This window comes from Chroicocephalus ridibundus, chromosome 1, assembly GCF_963924245.1.
Source record: "Chroicocephalus ridibundus chromosome 1, bChrRid1.1, whole genome shotgun sequence".
Lineage (NCBI taxonomy): Eukaryota > Metazoa > Chordata > Aves > Charadriiformes > Laridae > Chroicocephalus > Chroicocephalus ridibundus.
Window position 1 is genome coordinate 163,995,880 of NC_086284.1, and position 22,753 is coordinate 164,018,632.

At 54.4% G+C, this 22,753-nt stretch overlaps 1 protein-coding gene across 1 annotated transcript; it reads right to left on the minus strand.

The window, feature by feature from the left end:
- Positions 1–11,001, minus strand: SOX10 (SRY-box transcription factor 10). Its single transcript, XM_063322371.1, has 4 exons — positions 10,841–11,001; positions 9,204–9,659; positions 2,893–3,158; positions 1–2,497 (listed from the first exon to the last, which is right to left on the minus strand). Exons 2-4 carry the CDS (start codon positions 9,611–9,613, stop codon positions 1,782–1,784), a joined length of 1,392 nt encoding a protein of 463 aa, XP_063178441.1. The 5' UTR covers positions 9,614–9,659; positions 10,841–11,001; the 3' UTR covers positions 1–1,781.
- Positions 11,002–22,753: the final 11,752 nt, after the last annotated feature.

A 22,753-nucleotide genomic window follows, 5' to 3' on the forward strand; every position in this document is an offset into this window, starting at 1 on the left:
AAAATGAAACTCTTAAGTTTATTATTTCATATGTTTAATGCAAAGTTAATGGTGCTAGGACAGCATAGAGACTGGGGAAAGGGAGGTGGGGGAGGAAGGTGCTACTTGCATAAATAAGGGGGCAGGGCTGGAAGAGGTTACATGCGTACAAGGAGCAAACATTCTACATGATCTTTTCAGACACCACAAGGATAAGTCATCCATAGCTAAGGGAGGCAGGAAAGGCATCTGACAGTCATATCAGCAGAGGGATAGAGCGGCACCGATCACAGTCCACGTTTGGTCAAAATATTTTATCTTTCTAGACTGGAATATCCATTGGAAGGTCCCACAACATGTCTCTGCAATCAGTTGCCAGGAGTCATCATTTCCTGCAGCAACTTTTGTGCCAGTTCACTCCTTGGCATGACAAACCACCCCAGTCCTGGAGGTGACAAAGGAGAAGTAAGCAGACTGTCCTCAGGTGTTGGGCTGAAAAAAGGAGGTTGATCTGACTGTGAGAACTGGTCGCTTCCAGTTTGAAACCCAAAGAGGAAAACAAATTCCTTTGCACCTAAATAGGCTTCTTTTCTTTACGCTCATCCAAGATTGGGTGCGTATCTACCTTGCGTAAAGCCACAGGAGTATCTTTCCATCCTCAGCGTAGGTAGGAGGGAGGTGTTGATGACTGGAAGACATGATGAACAAACGAGCAGGGAGGCACACCCCATCAGCCTGAGTTTGGAGTGGGGGTTCAAAGAGAGTATTGGAATCAACTTGGGGTGTTGGCAAGTGCATAGTAGCTTTCTTGGTGCCCCTTCGTTTCAGGCAGGCACAGTCAGACATGGAAGAGCAAGGACCAAGCTTGCTCAGAGGTTGGTTGGGATACTGAAGAGATTAGAAAAGACTGAGATGCCAGAAATGCCAGACATAAATGAACGATATAGAGTAATTGCAAGAAAGGAGGATTCACCCACAGCACCTTAATGATTCACTGGTCCTTCCCCACCTCTCCTGCACCTCCATACATGAACACGCATGCACACACAGGCTGCGATATGAGTAACACTAAGACCAACAATGCGGTTCCCGAGTCCTACGCATTGTTCAGGCAAGCCTTAAAATCTCTGTGCAGGAAAGAGCGTGGGATTAAACAAAGACAGGGTGGAGAGAAGAGGCGGGGAGAAAAGCTAGGATGCAGCTGGGGAAATCAGCAGGGAAGCAAGCATAGGCTGGTCTTCCAACGGGGTTCAAGATTCATGCATGTGTGAATCGTAGGCAGGACTGCTGCACGACGCTGAGCGCAAGGAAGCCGGCCGTGCCGTCCTCCCTACTACTCCTCCCATAACATGTTCACCAAGGCTGAGCAACCACCCTTCACCCGCAGCAGGTGACAAAGTGTTGGCCATTGTGGCCTGTTGGAAATGCTTGCAACTCCCTGGAGCAGTTTGGGGAGGGGAAGGAAAGGACAGTCTCTCTCATCGTACAGTCCAGGGTGCACACAACGAAACCCACCACAGACCAGTCACTCCATGTCTAGAATCCTCCTCATCTAGAAGGCCAATAAGGTGTTGCAAGCCAGTCCCGTGGCCTGCGTGAAATTGGTAAAGGGCGAAAGGACGAAAAACCTTCCTCTAGGCCGGTGAGCCAGCGATAGCCGGGGTCAAGAAAGGCACTTCTGTATACTCAGTGGGTTCTGGTGGCTTCATGGCACTGAGTGACCTCGGAGTTCGGAGGCTCTTCTGCCTGTGCTGATTCTTCGGAGCCTTTCCGTCGCTGCTTCGGTCACCGTTCCCCATTCCCTACGGTCTGGAGAGAGTCGTATACACGGGCTGTTCCCAATGTGTGGGGCTATGGGACTGTGGCACGGAGGGTGCAGGGTCAGAGATGGCAGTGTAAAGGGGACGTTGGGAAGGTCCCATATAGGAGAAGGCAGAGTAGAGGCCAGAGGCTTGGGTGGAATGGCTGTAGTAGGGTCCCGAGGGCTGGTGGTCCGGGTAGTCAAACTGTGGCCTGGAGATGGAGGGGAAGGCCGAACCGTAGTGGGGCAGACTCAGGGATGTGTAAGCTATCTGGGAGGTGGAGGGCTGGTCGGTGTAGTGACCTCCAGGGGCAGACCCCTCCGTTTTCACCTGGGCCTTGGAGTCCACCACCGATGAAGTGGCAGTGGACAAGGAGACTCCATGCTGCTTGGAGATCCAGGCAGAGTGTCCACTGGCTGCAGCCAGGGCGCTCCCGAGGCCGTAGCCAGCAGCTGCCGCTGCTGCATAGCCCCCAACATGGCCTGGGTGGCCAGCGTGTCCGTTGGGCGGCAGGTATTGGTCAAATTCATTGACATCAAAGGTCTCCATGTTGGACATCACTTCATGGCTGATCTCCCCGATGTCCACATTGCCAAAGTCAATGTGTGGCTTTCCGCCTTCCCCCAGGGAACGCCCTTCTCTTTTGGAGTCGGCTTTGCCTGCCTGCAGCTCAGTCTTAGGGGTGGTAGGAGGTGTAGGGGGCCCGTGGCTCTGACCTGCAATGTGAAAAACATTTTGAGGAGAGAGAGAGAAGAAATGAGTTACGGCTTTATGCCTGGGCTTCATATGCATGCTGGCTCCACTCCTCCCAACATGCCAGCAGCTGGCTGCTGGAGACTTCAGTGGAGGGAGAGAGAAACCGCCAGCCAAAACCAAACCTTTTTGTGTCATATGGGAAAAGAGGGAGGGTGCAACAATACCTTGCCTGACCAGAGGACTGTAAGTTCCTGTGAAAGTCAGGCACATCCCTGTACTGCTGACTCCAGCAGAGCTGGGTCACGAGCAAGGTGTGAGCCACATCACTAAGGCTTTCGCTGTGGTGACTTTGTCTTTTTTGAGCCTCCGAGTTGGCTGTAACCTGTTGGTAGGTTCATGGAGACCAGGGACTCACCTGAGGAGTGTTCTGGATGACCATCGGACATGGGCGACCCTTCGCCGGGATGCCTGTGATCCAGGTGGGCGTTCTTGTAGTGGGCCTGAATGGCGGCAGCCCCGCCGGCCTCCCCCTCCACCTGGCCTTCGCCCTCGCCCTGCGTGGCTTTGCCGTTTTTCCGCCGGCGGGGCTGGTACTTGTAATCGGGGTGGTCCTTTTTGTGCTGCATTCTCAGCCGCTCCGCCTCTTCGATAAAGGGCCGCTTGTCGCTTTCATTCAACAGCCTGCAGAGGCCAGGGTGGTAAAGAAGAGAAGAGGGGAAGGAGAGGGGCAGGTACGTCAGAAAAAAAACCCACCTATGCACAGCATCATGCAACACGGCGTGTAAATCCAGATGTCAGGGTGTTGCCCCATTGAGGGTATTTCCCAGAACAACAGGGAGAGCTTGGAAGTGTTTCAGTGGAGACAGCAATGTTTTCCTCCTCCTCATTAATCATTAAGCCCTGATACTGGCTGCTGCCAGCGCTGGGTCCCCCTTCTCCAGCTGCCTGATGCTTCTCACCTCAGTAAGTTCAACACCCTCCCTTATCGTTGCCCAAAAGCGAAGCACAGCCTTTCATAGCCTTGTAAAATAAGGCTGGAGAAACTGCTTTCAAAGACTTTGGGCAAATTAAGGGTAGTTGGGGTCGTCCTTCAGACTAAGGTAGTGTGGCGCGCCCTTGCTACCTCTTGTGCTGCCTCCCACATGTCTTTTGCTCTTCCCCAGACTGTATTTATTCCCGTTTAACCTCCTACCCTTCCATAAGCTCTGCTCCAAGTTTGAGGCTCTACTGAGCCTTGTTGGTGCAGGCTCCACAGTACTTTTGTTGCTGCGTGAACCTTACTGGGCCTTTAAGCGTCTTGTAATATCCTAGAAGGGAATTACAGAAAATTTTGAAAGGGAGGAAACAATGTATTCTGCTATTCCTGGAGCTCCTGCTCACCTTAGGCATGGATAATGCAAAAGGCTGAAGCACAAAGGACCAGCCCTTCTTGAATTTAGCCAAGCAGTTGTGAAAAATTTAGCTGCTAGGTTGCTAGCCTTGTAGAAATAGATGAGCTTTGGTCTCCGGATGAAAGGCACTGCAGAAATGTAAGCTCCTTCTCTGTATTCTTGCCAGATCATGGGCTGCGCTAATTAAGATAGGCTCTCCGAAGAGAGTCTGGTGAAATGTGCGGGCAGGATGTCTCAGAGCGCTTGAAGATGAGATCAACATCATTGCTCAAGCCTTTAGCAGTGTCTTGGTTGGAAGCACTTCAGTGTCATTTTATGATTTTTCCCTCAAATATTCTTGTGACTCAAGGCCGTCCTGCTTCCAACCAGAAATCAGTGCTCTCAGAAGGGACCCGTCTTCCCGTGACTTGCAACTCCAACAGCCGTTAGGCATGTCAGGGCTCCCAAACGGCAAAAAATATTCCATTTATGAGATGTCCATGCCTTTTTCTCCTCAAAAAAAGAACTACCTGGGGATGGGGCTGTGCCACCACCTTGGTACCCTTGAGGCCCTTAGCACTAAAATGTGGCCAATTCTATTAAGCTTTAAGCACTGAGGAAGATACAGAGGCCAGAACTGGCCTGAAAAACTGAAGATGAAGAGGAAACATGGCCCAAGGAACACACAGATATATTTGGCAGGGCGTCAAAGGGGTCACCAGCAAGTAATGGATTGGTTCCGAAGCACCCCCTTTCCCCTGCTCCTTGTGCATCCCCTCGGCCAGCAGCCAGAAGGTGTGTGGCACGGGCTGGAGCCCGTTACAGTGCTGACCTGGGTTCACTCCAGGCAGCCTGAGCAGGTCGCGGCCACTCACCACATTCCTCCACTGCCTTAATCCCGGAGATTAAAGCAATTGAGCCTCCATGAATCCAACACCAGCTTTCCTGTCTCCCTCCTGCCACCATACACCATGCTCACACGTCCCAGAGGGGTCTAATCCCTCAGCCTGTGCTGCTCCAGGCAGCCCTCCAAGGGGTCCAAAGAGGCATCATGGCCAACCCTTGTAGGCATCGTGGACTGGGAGGCGACCTTGCCTTGGCAAAACCTTCATCTTTGCAGAGCACCCCCTTTCCACGGGAGATGGAGAAGAGAGACAAGACCTGCAGCCTCGCAACCTTGGGACTCTTCACTACAAAGCAGCCAGGCTCCGGCGTCCCTGCACTCCCAGCCCAGATGGTGCTAAAAATGCTGTGGTTGGGAATGAAAAGTCTCTTTCTATGTGGGCACCTCTCAGAGCGAGGGGGCTGTAGGCTGCACAGCCAGCTTTGATCTGCAGGGCATACCACACGGCGAGCTCAGAGCTGAGCCTCCCATGGAGACCGAAGCTCAGCCTCCCAGATTCATCTCGTGGATGGCGTGAACCAGAGCCGCTCGAGGCTGTGCAGGAGCTGTGCCCGAGGGCCTCACCTCCCCTCCCCTTGACAGCAGCCCATGGGCAGTGCCACCAGCGGGACAACGGCAAGTCCTCTCCCTGTGTCTTTGCCTTCTCCTTTCCAAGGCTGCCTGCTCCCTCCTCCCTCCCGCTGGGATCAGAGCTCAAATCGGCTTTAGCAAAGTGAAACTGGTGCGAGCAGGCAAAGGCCAGGAGATTTGGGGGGATTTGGATTTCACTTGCTTCCTGCCCTCCCCCTCCTGCCCCCCACGCTCCCCAGGCCATAATGCAAAGGAATCTTGCACGGGCAGAGAAGTTATGGATCACAGAGTAAAGCCCTTCATGGGGCTTAACTGAGCCCTTGCCACCCACCCCAACACCTCTGAGCCGAGGGGAGAGGGGCAAGCATCCAGCGCCCTGCTCCGGGAGGAGGAAGAAGGGCTAGAATCTTTCTGCCTTCCTCTTGCAGCCTCCCCTTCTGCCGCCTGGCATCGCGCCGAACTGCGTGCTAAGGGACTGGCTCAATGGCCACAGGCCTGACCCTGTGCCGGGACTCAGCTGCCGATGAGTCAGTACAGAGATGGCGTTGGGCATCGGGGCTGATGCAAGGCGAGGGCTGGCTGGGAGCAGAAAGCAGCCGGGCGGGCTCTCCGGCACGTCCGCAGTCCCGGATTTTGTGGACCCCTGTTGCCCTGGGTGCTGCCACCCCCATCCCTCCATCAGGTCCCCTCGCTCCTCCCTACCGAGCCTTCCTTCCCGTCTTCCCCTGTCTTGCTTGTTTTCAGCCCCGGAGGTGGTGCTGGCTGGCATTTTGGCTGAGAGTCATGCCGACATTTTCAGCAGCTGGCCTCCATTTGAGAGCAGCTCCCTGTCCCACCCCGGGGAAGGAAAGCAGCCAAGGCGAGATTTCACGACCGTCGAGCATGGAAAAATTCTCTTCTTTTTTAGTACATTTGGTTCGTCAACTGCACCCCTCATGCACCCTAAGTGGGCACAGACTGGGGGAGGTGGATGGGGCCATAAGCCCCCTGGCACCACACTTGGGGTGATTGGGGCATGTCCTGCAGCCCTTCCCAACAAGGGCTGGGGCCCTCGGAGGACGTAGAGGCGGCACAGAGCCAGAGTAAATAATAAAAAAAGCCCAAGCCCATTTTGCAGAGGAGCACAAGGGATGGCACTGGGGTTATCGCTCAATCTGCTAGCTGCTTTTCAAGAAGATTTCCCAACTTCTGCCGTCCCCACCCAGCGCCAAACACTGGGGACATGCTTGGTTTAATGGTGATCTGCAGGTGTGTCTGTGCTCACCAGTGCTTGTCTCTCTGCCTAACGTGCCCTTTACCTGTATAATCTCAGGGCAGCTCACATGGAAATAGAAGTAACCCACATTTTCCAGAGTGACTAGCGATGTAGGTTGTAGGGTTTGGGTGGCCACCATGTAAGGATGGGGATACGCGAACAGCCAGGGCCCTTTGCAGGGACCCTCGTCAAATGTTTGAGATTAAGCCATCCAGAGCTCACCCTGGCTGCTCACAGCTGTACGGGCGCGTAGGAGCAGGTGTAGCTCCTTGGGGACAGCATAGATGAGGGCAGTGGGAACCTCAATGGAGAAAGACCCAACTGTAATATGGCTGGAAGACGAGGCTCGGGGCTACTATCTTCGTAACCTTTGGGCCACCTCCCCTGAAGTTTTGTGGGCTGATATTTCCCCCCCAAGCCCCAGCCTCACAGAAGGACTCACGCACATGATCCTATCCAGACCAGACACCGACTGCACACGTAACCCAGCTTACTCTGCTGTATGGTCCCCATAGGGGCTGACGCAGCGTGGAGAGCCGCAGCCTGCATTAAGGACGCTGGGAGAGGAGATGTGTTCAATCAAAGCAGCCTTACGGCAAACCCAGCAGCACACAACAACCCCAGGCCTGATCCTGCAAGCCCTTCTACCTGACCCACGCTCCCTGGCCGCATGGTGCCCAAAGAAACACCCGGGGACCTTGACCTTCATCCGGCAGCAGCGTCCCCCTCCTCCGAGTCCCATGTGGCCAGCGGCGGGAGCCGTGCCTTGGGAGCAGGGAGGCAGTCGGGTGCATGAATGTGGCCACTGGCTGGGGGCTGTGTCTCCCTGCGCCCTGATTGTGACACCTGCGGAAGGTTTCACTGCTCGGCTGTATTTTCAAGGGAAATGCAGGGTCCGGAGGGAGGCTGTTGCTCTAAAACCTGGCAATGTTTTGCAATAAAGGAACGATACCTTTGAAATAACACTTTGGGAACAAAAGAGGTGAGTCGTCCCTGTCCCGTCCCCCCCCTCAAAACGCACACCCCCTTCCAGCACAGCTTCACAGTCCAGAGGCTATCAGCAGAGCCCCAGGCGGGAGCAAGTGCCGTGGTAAAGGGAAGGGAAGGCAGTGGGGAAAAAAGCGGGAAAGAGCATCAGATGAGACATCTGCAATTGCACCCTGCCTTTGACTTCCCAAAGAAATCCCTTTGCTGGTGTTACACTAGACACTGCTGGGTGAGGATAATTGGGCTGTTGTAGCAGAGGGAGAAGCTAACGCCCAAGGGCTCGGTTCCTTGCGAGCAAGGAGGTTTGAAGCCACGAGGAGACCTTGGCATCAGCTGCTGGACGGGCTGTGTTTTGTTTCTGCTCGGAAAAATATCTCTTGGCCCACCCAAGGTTGAGGGCTTCCTCCCTGAAACGCCGCTGGGGCAGGAGAGAGAATGAGAGGGCGCGTTTGCATGAGCCTTGGTTTGCGTTGGTTGGTGCAAGGCGAGGCCGGGGAGGGGACAGTATTGGGGACTTGTGGCAGAAGGTGTTTATAACAGGTTGATGGGGTTATCGGCAGAGACCATCAGATGGGAAAGACGTGGCACGGTCGGCCCGACAGACTTGGCTTGGGCATGACGGCTCTCTGCACGTCCACGGGCTGGCTGTGATCAATCGGGGCAGGCTGTCGGTCTGCCGGAGGAAGGAGGAGTGGGTCAGGGAGGGAACGTAAAGGACCCGGGGATCTGCACGAAGCCAAGATGAAAACGGGCGCAACAAACTGGTGGTGCCAGAGGGACAAGCGCGTGTGTGCCAGCAAGAAGGCAGGGCGACTCTCTGGGTGCAAAGGGAGAGGGGGATGATTTGAGCCAGCATGTTGCAAAAGCGCCTGCTAAGGCTGGGGCTGTTGCAGGTCCCTTCCTTTTTTGCTAAGTCTCAGCCCTCCTTTCTAGCAGGGTCTGTGCTTGCCCCCCCTGCTATCCTGGGGGTTGAACTAGATGACCTTTAAAGGTCCCTTCCAACCCAACACATTCTATGATTCTGTGATATCGCTGCACCCGTATGGACTGCCAAACCTGGGACCGTCCTGGGAAGGATGGGTCCGGGGCTCTAGCCGCCTGGCTCCCTTCCCCTGACCTTCCTCCTCAGCTGTAACTTGGTTTCCCGCTTGCTCTGCAGCCCTGCGTGGAAAATAACCCCTGCTGGCACTAGGGCCTGAGTTCAAACAGGCTTGAGGCAGCCACCAGTGAGTTAAGTTGGATGGGGCTCAGCCCAGTTCCTGCTAGTGCACAACTTGGCCCAACAGAGAGGGTGAGCCAAGAAAACAAGATCTGCCCTGGCAGCTGGGCAGGAGGGGACCAGGACGAGACTGTCCTAGTTGGGAACAACAGGGGAAGTTAGTGGGAAGCATGTGGAAAGGGTTGTTGCCCAGGATGGAGATGAGCTCTGCTGAGGAAGCCTTCACTACATCCGACCACCGCTCCTTCCCCAGTCACCAACTGTGCCTCCTGCGAGGTGCTCCCTGCAGGGAAGGAAGTCCCCTCAAGGGACACCCCTTCCATCCTGCTAAGTCTCCATCCTTTTGCGTGACCACACCGTCCTCTCCAGGACACCTCCGGACCTCAGCCCTCACGCTCCCCCTCCGCCCGCCTGCTCTTACCTCCAGAGCTTCCCCAAGGTCTTACTGAGCTCGGCGTTGTGGAGGTGTGGGTACTGGTCAGCCAGTTTCCTCCGGGCAGCCTGTGCCCAAACCATGAAGGCATTCATGGGCCGCTTCACGTGGGGTTTGCTCTTGTTACTTCCATTGACCCGGACGGGCATGGGTACCAGGGTCCAGTCATAGCCGCTCAGCACCTGGCTGACCGCCTCGCGGATACACACCGGGAACTTGTCGTCGTCCGCCTCCGAGTCTTGTTGTTCCTTCTTGACCTTCCCCATCTCCCCGTTGCCAGAGCCGGTGAGGTGCGGGGAGTTGTCTGACGCCATGGAGGGTCCTGGCGAGAGGCAGTGGTGATCTTCAGAGCCCACCGGGCTCATCTCCACCTCTGAAAGGTCTTGGTCGTCAGCCATCGTCGCTCTCAAGTCCTATCTCTCTTCCTTCTTGGTGTCCTTCTCACTGGGTAAGGGAGGGAGGAAGACAAAAACAAAGGAAGGAAAGGAAAGAGGGGGGGAAAAAGAGAGAAAAGGAGAAGAAACCACCAAATCTGAAAGGGACTCCAAGCTCTCCGAAGAGCTGACCACGAGACAGGGGCCGCTCAATAAAAGCGCAAGCAAAGCAATTGCCGTGCACACAGCAAAACCCGTGATCGATGGGGGTGGGGATGGGTCAGGGCCCCTGATTAATTGGGATATCGCTCCCTATCTCCGCAATCATCTGGAGCTGACATGTGCGAAGGGGCCTGCGGCAAGGGGGATAAGGGGAGCTGGGGACCTGAAAGGAGAGAGACATGGACCATCCTTCCCCAGGCGCAGCTCCCCATGGGGAGCAGGATTGGGGGCACGGCCACAAAACTTGTGTGGGGAAGTGCCCCCCTCTTTCGAAGAAGTGTGGTGAAATGCCAGCGCGGTGCCAGGGGGGAGGCGTGGGAGGGGGAGCGCCGGCACCGTATTGATAATCCAGAAGGGACCTATATCCCAGCTACCGAGGAAGCTGAGCGGGCGGCACCACCGGGCAGGGAACCAGCCCGGGCCCCGGGTCCGCACTTGAAGACCCTGATGGCTGCGGGGACACCCCATCCCTCACCCTCCTCATGCAGCTCATAAACCAAAGACTTAAAATACATCTACAATCGCATCGCCAACACACACCTGTCTGTGTGTATGTATGCATATTCACATTCACATCTACGTGTATATATATATATACAGGTACAAACACAGACCAAGTTTAACTTCAAGACACGCCAAGGCTTTGGGTTGCCTGCCCCACACACTCCTCCTCTCTCCTGTCTGCAGTCACCTCTAAAAGTCCCTGCCGCCGTGCAGCAGTTCCCCCGCCTTGGAGAAAGAAACCCTCTAAAAATAAAGGCCTCTCTATTTCCCCCATCCAGAAATAAAAAAAAAAAGAAGAAAGAAATTTAAAAAAAAAAAAAAAGAAGAAAAGAAGTGATAGAAAAGCATGCCTCTGGCTTAGCTGAAAAAGAGCCAACACAGAGCAAGGGCTGCTATCCCTCCGGCTTCAGAGGGTGACACGGACCCTCTCTGGGGAAATTGAAAAAAGTAAGGGAAAGTAGCAGGGAAAAAAGCGCGAGTGAATGTGTGGCGCGTGTGAGAGCGAGCTCAGGTAGGAAAACTTACGTGGCTGGCCGGTGTGCCGGGCAGATCCTGCGAGGGCTGTGATTTGTATCCCAATAGCCCCCCTGTTCTCCCTCCCAGCCCCGGCGGCGTCGGGGCGCGCAGCGCGGGGAGGCTCTCAGGCGAGTGCCATTCCTGGAGGGAGGCTTGGTTTTTACTAATACCCCGGCTGGATGTCTCTAGCTGGCTTTGCTGCTTAGCACCGGGGGAGGGAAGGGCGGAAGGTGGAGCCAAGCACTCCTCAGAGCCAGAATATGGTCGGCCGGGGACGGCGGGGAGGGGATGCGGGCAGCCCCCCACCCCACCTCAGCTGCTGGCACGTTCCCCACTTTCCCCCGGTGCTGGCTTCTTCACCAGAGCCGCCGGTGTTGGGCTGCTCTTGGTGATTGTGGCCACCCCAGAGATGGTGCTGGAGGATTCAGCCCCACGGGGGTTTGGGGTGGCTGGGTGCTGGAAGGGGTCTGAGGTGGTTTGGGGAGATGGGTGTGCACCCCAGCACTGGGATCCCCTTCCTTCCCCCTGCTAGCACGGTTGATCCGGCAGGGTCTGGTGCTCCCCATGTGCCCAATGAGTCCCTGGTCTCCGTCACAGGGTCTCACAGGAAGCCTCGTGTGCTGCAACAAACTGACCTGGGACCCCAGGGTCAAGATGCTGCCAGAGTGGTACCCTCATTCAGACCTGAGTTTGTGGAGTGAGGAAGGGGATGCAGGAGGTCAGGGATGTCCTCAGGATGGAAGACATCAGATCCAGGGAAAATACCGTGCTGCTGGACAGTGGATACCAGTTTGAACCTTCTTAGGACTTTTGCACCCTCAGGATGAGCTTGTCACAACATGTTCATCTCTGTGGGGTCTTGCCAAGACAAGCAGGCTCTACTTCTTCTGACATGCTGAGTTGCTTCTGAAGGCAAATGTGGGGTCTCTCACGAGGAAAGGGAGGTCTCCTAATGAGAAGGACTCTCATACTCATCCTCATTCTTGCTGCTCATGCACTGGGACATGTAAAGGACTTCAGCACTCAATGGGTTAGGATGTTCTCCATCACACCTTCCATTTTCTAGCTCGCTTTCCTTCCCAGATGCCTCTGGTAGTTGGCTTCTTCAGTTTCTTTTATCACCGGGGCCGGTATAGACAAACACCAAACCTGTAACTGTGAAAGGCCACCCATGACAAATCTGATGATCCTCCCAGGTCCTCTGCAGTTAGCAGTAAGATAAACCTAGCTTCTGCCCCAGCTCCTCGCTGGAGAGCCAACCTGCAGGCACTTCGGTGCTAAGTCGGAAAATACAGAGAGATGAATGGATATGACCCAGGGAACCAGACTTCAAGAACATTTTCAGCTCCTGCAGCAGATATTCGCTTTCCAGAATCTTTGTGTTAAAAAGATCCAGCAAAATCACTGGCTGGCACCACATGAAGCATAAGGGAACCAGTCGCAAGGATGGTGCTGAGCACCCGAGCTAAAGCCCTCAGGGCAAACCTGTGGGGTTGGCCACTGCACTTGCAGACCTGGATGACAGCATAGGGCATTTCCCTGCACATCTGCCATTGTCTGGAGTAAGTAAAGCTCTGAAACCATAAGGTGGCTGCAGGGAAAACCTCACTAGAGCCCAGTGAGAAGTCTTTACTGAACAGAGTTGTGAGGGGGAACAGCTGCGTGCCATTGGCATCATGCAGGCAGAGGTGCTAGAAGGTGCCTCTTGCATCCCTCAAAAAAACTCTCAAGGGAACATCCTCTGCCTTTCTTCTCTTCAGCATTACCTACTCCAGAAAAAAGGATGGGCTCAGCTACTCTTTTTCACATGATGCCTTTTTTCCTGTGGCTGCCTTTCTCTTGGATGCCAAGAAAATCCAATGGCGAGCCTAGCAAAACAGCATCGAGGCCCTGCTTCCTCAACCAAAGCAGTGGCTGGTGAACCTCCAGTCTTGCAGTATGGGATGAGTTGTCTCACCAAGAGAGACCCCAGTCGTGGTTGTCATGAGAAGCGGTCTTGCAGCACGGACAGGGTCAGCTTGGCAGCTCACCCTCTGTCTGGCAGGCAGATAACCAGCAAAAATGAATGGGGGAAGGTCACTTCATACAAAGTTGTCCATGGCCCCCTGAATGCAGAGTCAATGATGCTGCAGAGCTCGTGGCATCTTCCCCCAGCCAGCAAAGGTCATCCTCAAGATGCAGGGACCCTGCATATGAGGTGTGGGAGAACTGGAGGGAGGAGAGGGTTGGTCTCCTGTCCCACAGGGAGACAGCCACTGACGAAAAACACTGCCCTGCTTGTTCCCCTGTCTGCAGCCAACCTCCAACCTGGGGCAGGGAGGAAGAATGCTGCAGAAAATGGCCAGAAAAGGGTGTTTACTTGCCCTCCCTTCAGGTGGCTGATTCCTGTGGGCCCCATGGGAAAGAAGTGATGGGGCAGAGATTTCTTGTGTCCCTCCAGAGTGGGGATACAGCGTGCTTGGCACCAAGTGGTAGAGAGCAAGAGGCTGGCACTTTGATGGAGAAGATCCCAAACCAGGAGACAAAAAAGCCCCACAGGGCACTGAATGGAGCTTCACAGCCTGCTCAGCTCATACCCCAAACGCAGCAGCCTCTCGGCAGGCTTTGTGGTGAGAACGAGACGGTGCTTGACCCCAGCAAGACAGTGCGTGGTGGGGCTCACATCTTCCTGCAGGCCCACAGGGTCTGGGGGAGCAGAAGAAGGTCTGACCCACCACGTCCAACTGGGGCAAGAAAGGGATGAAACCCAGAAGGAATTTCAGTAACCCACAGGGTCGTCCCACTGCTCACCATTCCTGTCAGGGGCTGCTGCCACCTGCCAGGCAGGAACCGGGTCCCGTTTGTCCATTTGTGCCCTGTTGGAAGAGCTGTGGGTTCCTCAGCTGCAGACAGGGACGTCACCAAAGAAGCATATACCAGCCACACAGTCTCTGCAATCTGCAATCTCAATGTCTCCTCACATTTAAATGGCAGGGAAGGGTTTTCCCCCTTCATTCTGCCTTTCTCCGGTTCTTGCTTTTTACCTCCTTTGGTCCTGTCTGTTCTTTCTGAACTCTTGTTCACTGTAGCACCTTTTGCCCTGTTCCCAGCTCCCTCTCACAGCACTCAACTGCTCATATATCCTTTTCCAAGTCTCTTCTGTCCGCGTGCTGTCTCTTCTGCTACAAAGAGGTAGATGCAGGAGAGAAAGCTGTGGAAAATACACCTCTACTGCAGCAAGAAGAGGTGTGACACTTTCTCTTCAGTTGAGGTGAGAAGACAGGCAGAGGGGAAGGACAGGAGACCATCCCTGTTTCAGGAATCACCAAGGTGGCATGTCTCTTCCTCCGGTGTCCCTTGGGAGCCCTTTTTAGAGACAAGGACCCTCCAAGAGCCACTGCTGGCCACAGCAGCTAACATTGCAGAAGTAGTCTTTCTAAATGCAAGCATTCCTAATGACTGGCCCCTGGGGAAATGCTCGAATAGCAGGTTCATCACCCCTTCTTTGCAGCATGTATTTCTATGGATGAGGTGCTCCAGGTCCATAAAAAGGGACAGTCCTTTGCAGATGAAGGGTCTACCAGTGGAGGTAGTTCATGAGCTGGAGACATGACAAGTCAGTGAAATGTTTTCTTTGGGCCTCAGTCTCCAATATGTGAAGGTGGAAGGATGCCACTTCTCCACCATAAAGGCGTGTCAGGAGGGCAATGGGTAAAACTGGGTGGGAAGTGGAGACGTCCTACCATGCTAGGTGCCTTTGCACCCGCACTGCTCCCAAGGGCAACGGGAAAGATGATCTACTCCGGGCTGGGCGCTCAGCAAGCAAGGTGCATCGTCACAGGGCCACCTGCTCAGTAAGGTTTCAACGAGGGGACCATGTTGGTGGGACTCCTCCACCACCAAGGTGGGACCACTGAAATTCCTGGGGAGGAATTTTGCTAGATGACACCTATCCCCCGCACCCGTGGCAAGGGAGGAGTAAGAGGGGAGAGCTCCACAGCAGAGACGCAGCAGGATTTCCAGCAGGAGAGCTAGGGCCAGCTTTTGTCCCCTGCCCAGCTCGGGGCCACAGCACTGGTATTGTCCCAGGACTGCCTGGGAAAATGGGAGGGGTTCCCTGTGAAATCTTTCCATACAGTAAAACAGCGTCAGAGCTGGGGAGCCAGGGGGGAACGACACAGACATTCAAAAAAATACACACACACACACCCCCAGCCAAACAATACCCGCAGTGTGCTGAGGGAAAGGGAGATCCATGAATTGGGAGTTTGATAAGGATTTTCTCCCGCGCGCGCCCGCTCTCTCAACGGCCCCTTCAGTTTTCCCAACAACCCCCCTCCTTCCCTTGCCGGCTTTCTTGTTTGGGCCTTAAACAGTGCGCTGTCTTTGTTCGGGATACAGGTGAACGACAATCATGTGATTAACACACACTCACACACACACACGCGCGCACGCACATAAAAAGCTTTTTAAGAGCGTCCAGCTTGCTCCAGACCCGAAGACGGGAGAGGAGACCCAGGCTAGGAGGAGCTGAGGCGGCGGCAGTGGCCAGGATGGGGACGGCCACTGGGATGGACGAGCGGGCACCACCGCCTCTCTGCAAAATCCCCTTCCCATGGAGGTGGGCATGCGAGAAAATGAGGGGCAGGAGGGGTGGCAGGGGGTAAGGTTTGGGATTTGGGGGTGGCAGGGGTTCTTGGCCCTGCTGCCGTCTCGCTTGCACCGGGCAGGCTGGCGTGGCTTTGCACTGGCCACATGCCCCCAGGGTGCTGCGGGAAGGACAGGGGGTGACCATCCCAACATCGTGTCGGGGAGGGGTGTGCAGAAGTCTCCCCTTCTCTCCCTGCCAGGGAGGGGAGCTGGGTTTCCCACGCCAAAGCCAAGCCCTTGACCCTCCCTGGCTCCCACGTGGGATTTGCATCTTCGTCAGCATGAGGCTTGCTGGCCCCACTGTGGCTGGAGGGGAGGGTTCGGTGAGGAAGAGGAGGGGGGCAGCCCCCCTGCTGGAAAGGGGGATGTCACCCCCCCCAAGCTGTGATGCGGGGACATCTGAATGGATTTGCTCAGTCCCATAGCAGCCCAGGAGGAAGAAAGAGAAAGGGAGAGGGGCAGGCAATCCAGGCAGTCGCAGGAAGGTTGTGGATGGCAGGAGCAGTTGACCCATGCTGGAAGTCCTGCTGCCCTGGCCAGAAATAGTATATACAACTTCTTCAGTGAGGACCGCATGTCCCCTTTGGTGTGGAGATGCCATGGGGACCCATCACACCTCATGACCATGACCGTAAAATAGCTAGGAAGCTGGTTGCTCAGTGCTGGGGGAAAGTGGGTGCTAGTGAGGGGATGGCCAGGTGACCATCTGAACCATCCACAGAGGAACTAATGAAAGAATTGGAAAAAATTGCAAAGTTTCAAATGATTACTCTTTTTATTTGAAGATTGCCTGAGTATGATGCTCCAAGTGGGGAGGAGCAAAGGGAGAGGCCACCATAATGCTTGGAAAATCTATGGGTCTGCAGCTGTCTCACTCGTGAGACATCATGGGACATGACTGATGGCAGCCTGGGAGAGATCAGGACCAGGCTGTGCCCTTTGCTGGAGCACCCAAGCCCAGCCCTGTCTCCACCACTTCCTCATGCCTTTCTCTCCAAATTCCTTAATCCGATGTCACAACGGCCCTCGCAGGCTCCCAGCAAGCAGGTCATTTTCAAGGCCTTTCCATGAACAGGAAAAGCAGAGGGTCTTCAAAGACCTCCACTATTCTGTGGCGGCCGCTATTTCCAAAGAGTTCTTCAGTTTGCCTTGTGCTGTAGGTGTCCTCCCACCAGGGAGCTGGGCACAGGAACCATTCCCAGGCTCTGGTCTTCATCAGCCCTCACCGTTTTTGGCTGAAGCTCCCAATATTGATCCTAGATCTTTCCAGATGCCTCTTTGCTTCCAGCCATGGGCCAACCATCAGGAGTCTCGGTGAACTGGGCTGCCCACGAGGCAGCCTGAGGAGGAAGAAAGTGGTGTGGGTCACTCATGAAAAGCAAAGAGCTGCCTGCAGCCCTGCCTGGGTTTTGGCAGCACCACACCATGTCCGTGTGGTTACAGGACAGTCAGCTGCAGGGGGTGTGCAGTAATTTTTGTCATGGTGTACCAGGGGAAACAAAGGGCACGCAATGCCTGGAATTGTTTCCTGTGTGAACGGGCTGTTCATGTCTCTCTGCCAGACCCAGTGTCCTGCAAAAGAAACATCGTGGTGGTTGCTCTCCTTCGGGGTTATTATTCCCCACGGGCAACACAGGCTGGGTGATGCCAATTGGCACATGGCCTTGCTCTTACATCACCCCGGGATGGGAGACCTCAGGAAGATCTTTGGGCACTGGGTCTGGGACGTGGTTGCAGAGTCCCACCCAGCTCCAGAGCAGGAGAAACCCGGTTCCCCCTCCAGGGCACGGTGAGGGCTGCCACAGGTGCAGGAAACCGCGCCGCTGCTGCCGCTGGTGTGCTGCCTTGATGTGGCCCAGCAGGAGACTTTGCTCAGCGGCATTTTTTTTGCTCTAAAGACGTGGATTATAGTGGAGCTGCTCCGGAGAGGAGGTGCAGGGAAAATCTTGTGGAAAGGAAAGGGGAGAATTGCCTCTGAGCATCACAAAGACCCCAGGCATCTCCTGGCCCGTCATCTTGGCCAGCCCAATGTTTCATGGGCATGGGGAGGACTTGCAGTGGCTAAATGGGACGAATTTTCCTGCATTACTCAGAGTCTGAGAAGATCAAAGAGGAACGGGGCAGGCATGTCTGTCTGCTACCTGCTTTGATGGGTGGCATGGAGCCTCCCTGGCTGTTAACCCCCTCGTCTCCTGCCAGAGAGGCCAGGTGCACTTCCAAAGACTGAACCCCAAAAAGCGAGTGCTGAAGGGGTGGGCAACTGTGGGAGAAGGGGACCGGGTTTGTTTTTTCTCAGACGGAGTCTGGCATACCCAGTGCGATGTAATGGAGGGAGTTGCGTGCTCTTGGTCTGCACAACAGAGGAGAGATGCCTGGAGCGGAAAGGAAGGGAATTGTATAAGATTGGGCAGAACTACCAGAAAATGGGACCTTCCCAACAGGACCTGTAGTTGTAGCAGTGCTGGGTGACCCCGATGGGCTCATTCAGTGGTGGCTGAGGCGGCTCCAGGGTGATCTTCACCTCTGCCAGTCCTCTGGCTGCAGGGAGGCTGCTGGGGAGCCGGGGGAAGGGTTAAGTCAGGAAGGCTTCAGCCTGCTGCCTTGGCCCCTGTAATTCCTCCAGAGAGTAGGACTGGGAGAACAAGGAGCCCTTTCTGTTCGCAGGAATTAATAGCAAAGAGTCATCTGGGGTGTCATTCAAGCCCTGATCAGCTCCCGGAGGAATGTGAGGGAGAGCGAGCGAGGGAGCACGGCCCGAGGCCGAGGCACCAAAACCAGGACAGGAGCAGTTCGGCTGGTAACCAGCGTTACCGGCTGGCATTCGGGCGGCGGGACTGTCTTCCCCTTCACCCCAACCTCCACGTCCCCTTTGCCCAGTGCAAGGCCTCACTGACACCCATAGTCAAAGGGCTCCCACCAGCTCTGCAACTTGTCCCTTGTTACCCATCACTTTGTCCCAGGGGAGGAAGATGTCCCCACCTGTCAACACCACAGCCTCCCTCCGCTGAGCCGGGAGGGATGGGCCAGGCAACCAGGCGCCAGCACAACCCCACTGCCCTCACGGTGGGTGTGAGCTCCAGCAGACACCCCTCTCCAGGGCTCACCCATCACCCCCAACCTGTGATGGCCGTGGGGTTTGTCCACCCACACAAGCTTGCCCATGGAGAGGGTCTCCAGGGAGCCCTCAAGCGCGGCCGGGGAGATGGGGTGGTAGCTCAGGGGACCACAAAGTTCGGTGCTGAAGCTTTTGCCTCTGCATCGTCTTGCCCAGACTGACTTTGGTCACTGCAATTTCAGGATAAAAAGATCAGGCCAGTGAGGTATCATGCTAGCATTTCACAGCGTTGCTTCACAGCCACACAGGGAGGCCTGAAAGTGCCGCAGGGTGATACTGCAGCATTGCCTGTAATAGCAACTAGCTCTGGTGAGACAAGGAGAGACTTTGGCCACATCTCTACTAGTCTGAGAAGGGGACCTTGGAGTGCCCTGTCCTGCTCTGTGACCAACCCACCTCCTTTCTGCCTGGCTGCATTGCTGGTGGCCCACGTGACCACACCTGGTGGGCACAAGGTGACCCAAGGCTCTGATGATGCACTGTGGTCAACCCTATCATATGGATTATGAGGTCTTCAGGGCAACCCTTCGGGTCAGCCCTTAGTGCGTGCACAGCCACAGCACCAATTGTGAGCTGAGTTCACCAGTCTGGCGGTGAGTGAAGGTCCGGGAGATGGTGACCTGCGTGAAATACGAACGGAGCCGTGCTGCAGAGCACGAGTTGCTTTTCGTGGCCAAAATGCATCTCACCAAAGCTTCCCCTCCTCCCCACGCACACCAGGTTGGGGCAAAATTAGGCGTAAGCACTAGCTCTGCATCTCAGCATCCTCCAAGAGACGTGCAGCGCCGCCGGGATGGACTCCTCCACCCCCTCCCCACTCCCTGTACCACCGCCACCACCACCGCCACAATGAGCACCCCTTGTCGTAGAGGGGTTAATAAATGATGCAAGAAAGAAGCCCTTTAATGCATGGTGACCTTTGGCCTTTCATAAATCACAGTGTTGGGCTGCGAGTGCGCGGGGGGCGCGAGGCGGTGGGGGGAGAGGATGGGAGGGGGTCCATGCAGCTGCGCCACGGAGTTGACATTGTTCCCACCATCACTAAAGTGCAACAAATCCCTCTATTGTGTTCCTGGTTTATCTGGTTCCTCTTGTTTATTAGCAGAGGTTGTTTGGCGCTGGCTCCAGCCCTGGGCGGGTGGAAAGAGTGTTGGCACGCACCAGAGGAGGGGAGGGAGGGAGTGGGGGGAACCGGGACGGGAGGACGAGAGCAGTTCATCAATGGCTGTATTGTCCCATCTTTTTTGTTGCTCCTGTAATGATATGTTCGAAAAAAAGGGGATTAAATAAAAAAAAAAAAAAAAAAGAGGCGGGGGGAGACGAGAGAGGGAGAGAAAGACAAACGGCACAGAAGGACTTGGTAAGAATGGCCAGTCTGGGCCCACAGCGGATGCTGTTGCAGCTGGGGAGGATGGGTCGGGACGGAGCCGCGACGGGGCTGCTCTGTGCCTTTATGCTGCTTATTCAGGTCGGGAGTCGTGAGCCCCAGTGGCTCGGGCTGGGCCCACCCGTGCCAACTCTATTCATGGCCGGCGGGGACCACATGTGCACAGCGGAGAGGATGGGGCCGGCAGGAGCGAGGGGCTGGGGCCGGCGGGGAAGGGGGAGGAAGGCTATTCTTCACATCCCTCAAGTCTGAACCTGCCTTTGTACAGAAGAGGCAGTTGCAGGGCGCAGCATCTTCTCAAAGAACTGGCAGTGTCCTTCATGCCACTTGGTCATTGTCCCCCAACCTACCCACCCATTATGAGAAATACCAGGGCCTCTTCCCAAATTAGCAGAGATTTTCTTGCTCCCAGAATTTGTGTACGCTTGCATTTTTTTTCCCTGGAGCTGCCTATGGACACATGCCTATGGAGAGCTCTACTGGTTTTCATAGGGATCAGTAAGACAGTGCTGGATGATGATGGCACTTTGGTCACATCTTTGCCTAAAGCTAGATGACAGCACGGGTAAAACTGCTGCAGCCACAGGGCCTTTGCTCATCATTGCTCTCTGCCTGTTGCTACCCACGAAGCTGAACAGATGCAAGCATCCCTAAGAGGGGCACATCCCACCATAAACAACAACATTTATTGAGATAAGAGTGAAATTCTCTCTGGGATGCTCAAGGGCATTTTCTAGTTCATCTCAGGCCACTACCTGCCTGGTTTTATCCCAGCCACACCAGCCGTTTCTGCTCCAGTGTCTCCATCACCTCAGAGGTGTCACACAGGAGCACGTTGATCTGGACATGTATAGGAGCTCTGCTGTGATTTTTTTTTTCTTTTCTTTTTTTTTTTCTTTTTTTCAAATGGCATAACTCAGGGATTGAAACATTCTGCTGAACTTGAAATAGCAGGTTTTCTTTTGTGGTTATTAGGCTCTTGCGTCTGACCTCTCATCTTTCAACCTGGGTCAAGTATTAAATGCAAAATGCCGGTTTGAAATGAAATGTCAGAAATTCCCTTTGAAAATGTCCATTCACAACATTTTGGCATTTAGAAAACAGAATAATTCAGGAAGATTGTCTTGAAATGAAATGTTTGGATATTTTAAAAATCCCCCTCCCACACTTGCTTTCCAGCCAAAACTGCTTGTTGAATTGGGTCTGCATCTGCAACTAAGTTCATTCCCCTGAAGTCCTGTTTCTTGGCAAATTATTTAGCAATAAATGTTTCCCCGGTACCAGTCATTCCCGCCCTCCCATGATGCCGCATCCTTGCCAGCCCTGGGAGGTCTCAGGGTCTCCACAAAGTGCTGGAGTGTGCCTGGATTCTTGGTTTCCCCGAATCCCACCTTGCTGCAAGTCATCTCAGGACTCATGGCAGGCCTGCCATCAATCTATGCCCACCCACTCCCTGAAGGTCAGGCATGAAGCCCAGCGCTGGCACAGCTGTAGCTTTGTGGCCTTAAGAAGTAGAGGCTTAAACTCATGTAACGCGGTTGCACATGTTTGTGCGGCTGCAGCTCAGGGTGTTTCTAAAGGGACATACGAGGAGCGGGGTGGCAGGGCTGTGAAGGTCTGAAGCTGTAGGAGAAGTGTAATGGAGCAGAGGATGGGATGGGATGGACCCTCACTTATCACAGGGACGCGTGGCAATGCACACAGAGGGACTCTTTCACCTGAACGGAAAATTAAGTGCATCAAAGCTGAGAAAAATTGCTGACTTGATTAAAGATAACACTTTTCATTCCTTCTTCTCCCATGTAAACATAAAATGAGAGAGTGAACCATCCTGGTGGCCACATAGAGATGAGCCAGGTAGTGACAACAGGATTATACAGTTGTGAACAGCGTCCCATTTCAAGAATGGTTCAGCTTCCCACCACCTCCTCTGCCCATCACACTCCTTCTCCAGCACAAGTCTGATCTGCTTCTTTGCTATAGGAAATTCTCAGACCTAACGTTGGCTTCCCCCAGTCAGATACTGCTCCATATCCAGAAGGGACCTCCATACCTAGTGTCATCGAGAGCATCTTCATCTAACCTCTGACAAGAAAGAATGAATAATTCCTACCAGCAGTCAGTATCACTACTTGTTCAGATAAGACATCCAGGTGCCTCCGTCCTTTCCTTCCTCCAGTCCCGTGAGAGGGGATTTCACCGGACTTCTGGATTACAAACACAAAGAGTTACAGGGTTTTGCTTGGAAAAATTTGGTCACATAGTGAGTTTAGCAGCAACCTGGAAACAAAGTACAGTTTGCCTGTGCCAACTTGAACTGGTGGCAACATCAACCCTACACCTGAGCTGGACAGTCAAAGAAATGTATTGAAGTTAAATCCCCTTCTGAGACTCTCATGTCTCTCTTTTTTTTCTCATGGGCAGTGTAAGCTTTGCCTAACGTACGGCTACCTAGCAATCTCACAAGCCCTCCTGGCAGGTGGCACTGGTGGCTTTGAAGGAGATGGTCTTGTCTGCCCAGAGTAGGTCATGTCACATCACAGAAAGGACAGAGCACTGGGATCTGGATTTATAGCAGGCAAGTGCAACCTGGAGTGTCCTCAAAGGCAACATCTAGCCTGAGCTGCTTCTACTGAGAGCAGCATCACAGATGTCCCCAGGAGCATTCAGTGGGTAGTAATGAGGACCAGCCAGGTTGCTGCAAGGCTGTGCCTGCAAAGCACTGTAGTTTGCAGCAGGGACCACCTCTTCTTCCACATCAGCACATAGTGGAAGAGAAAAATTCTCGTCA

Bases quoted from the DNA above. Each gene is read 5' to 3' on its own strand.
- SOX10 (XM_063322371.1), bottom strand. From the start codon at position 9,613: ATGGCTGACGACCAAGACCTTTCAGAGGTGGAGATGAGCCCGGTGGGC. The intron at 3,159-9,203 runs GTAAGAGCAGGC...TGGCCTCTGCAG, and splicing joins ACCTTGGGGAAGCTCTGGAG to GCTGTTGAATGAAAGCGACA. The intron at 2,498-2,892 runs GTGAGTCCCTGG...TTCACATTGCAG, and splicing joins TCATCCAGAACACTCCTCAG to GTCAGAGCCACGGGCCCCCT.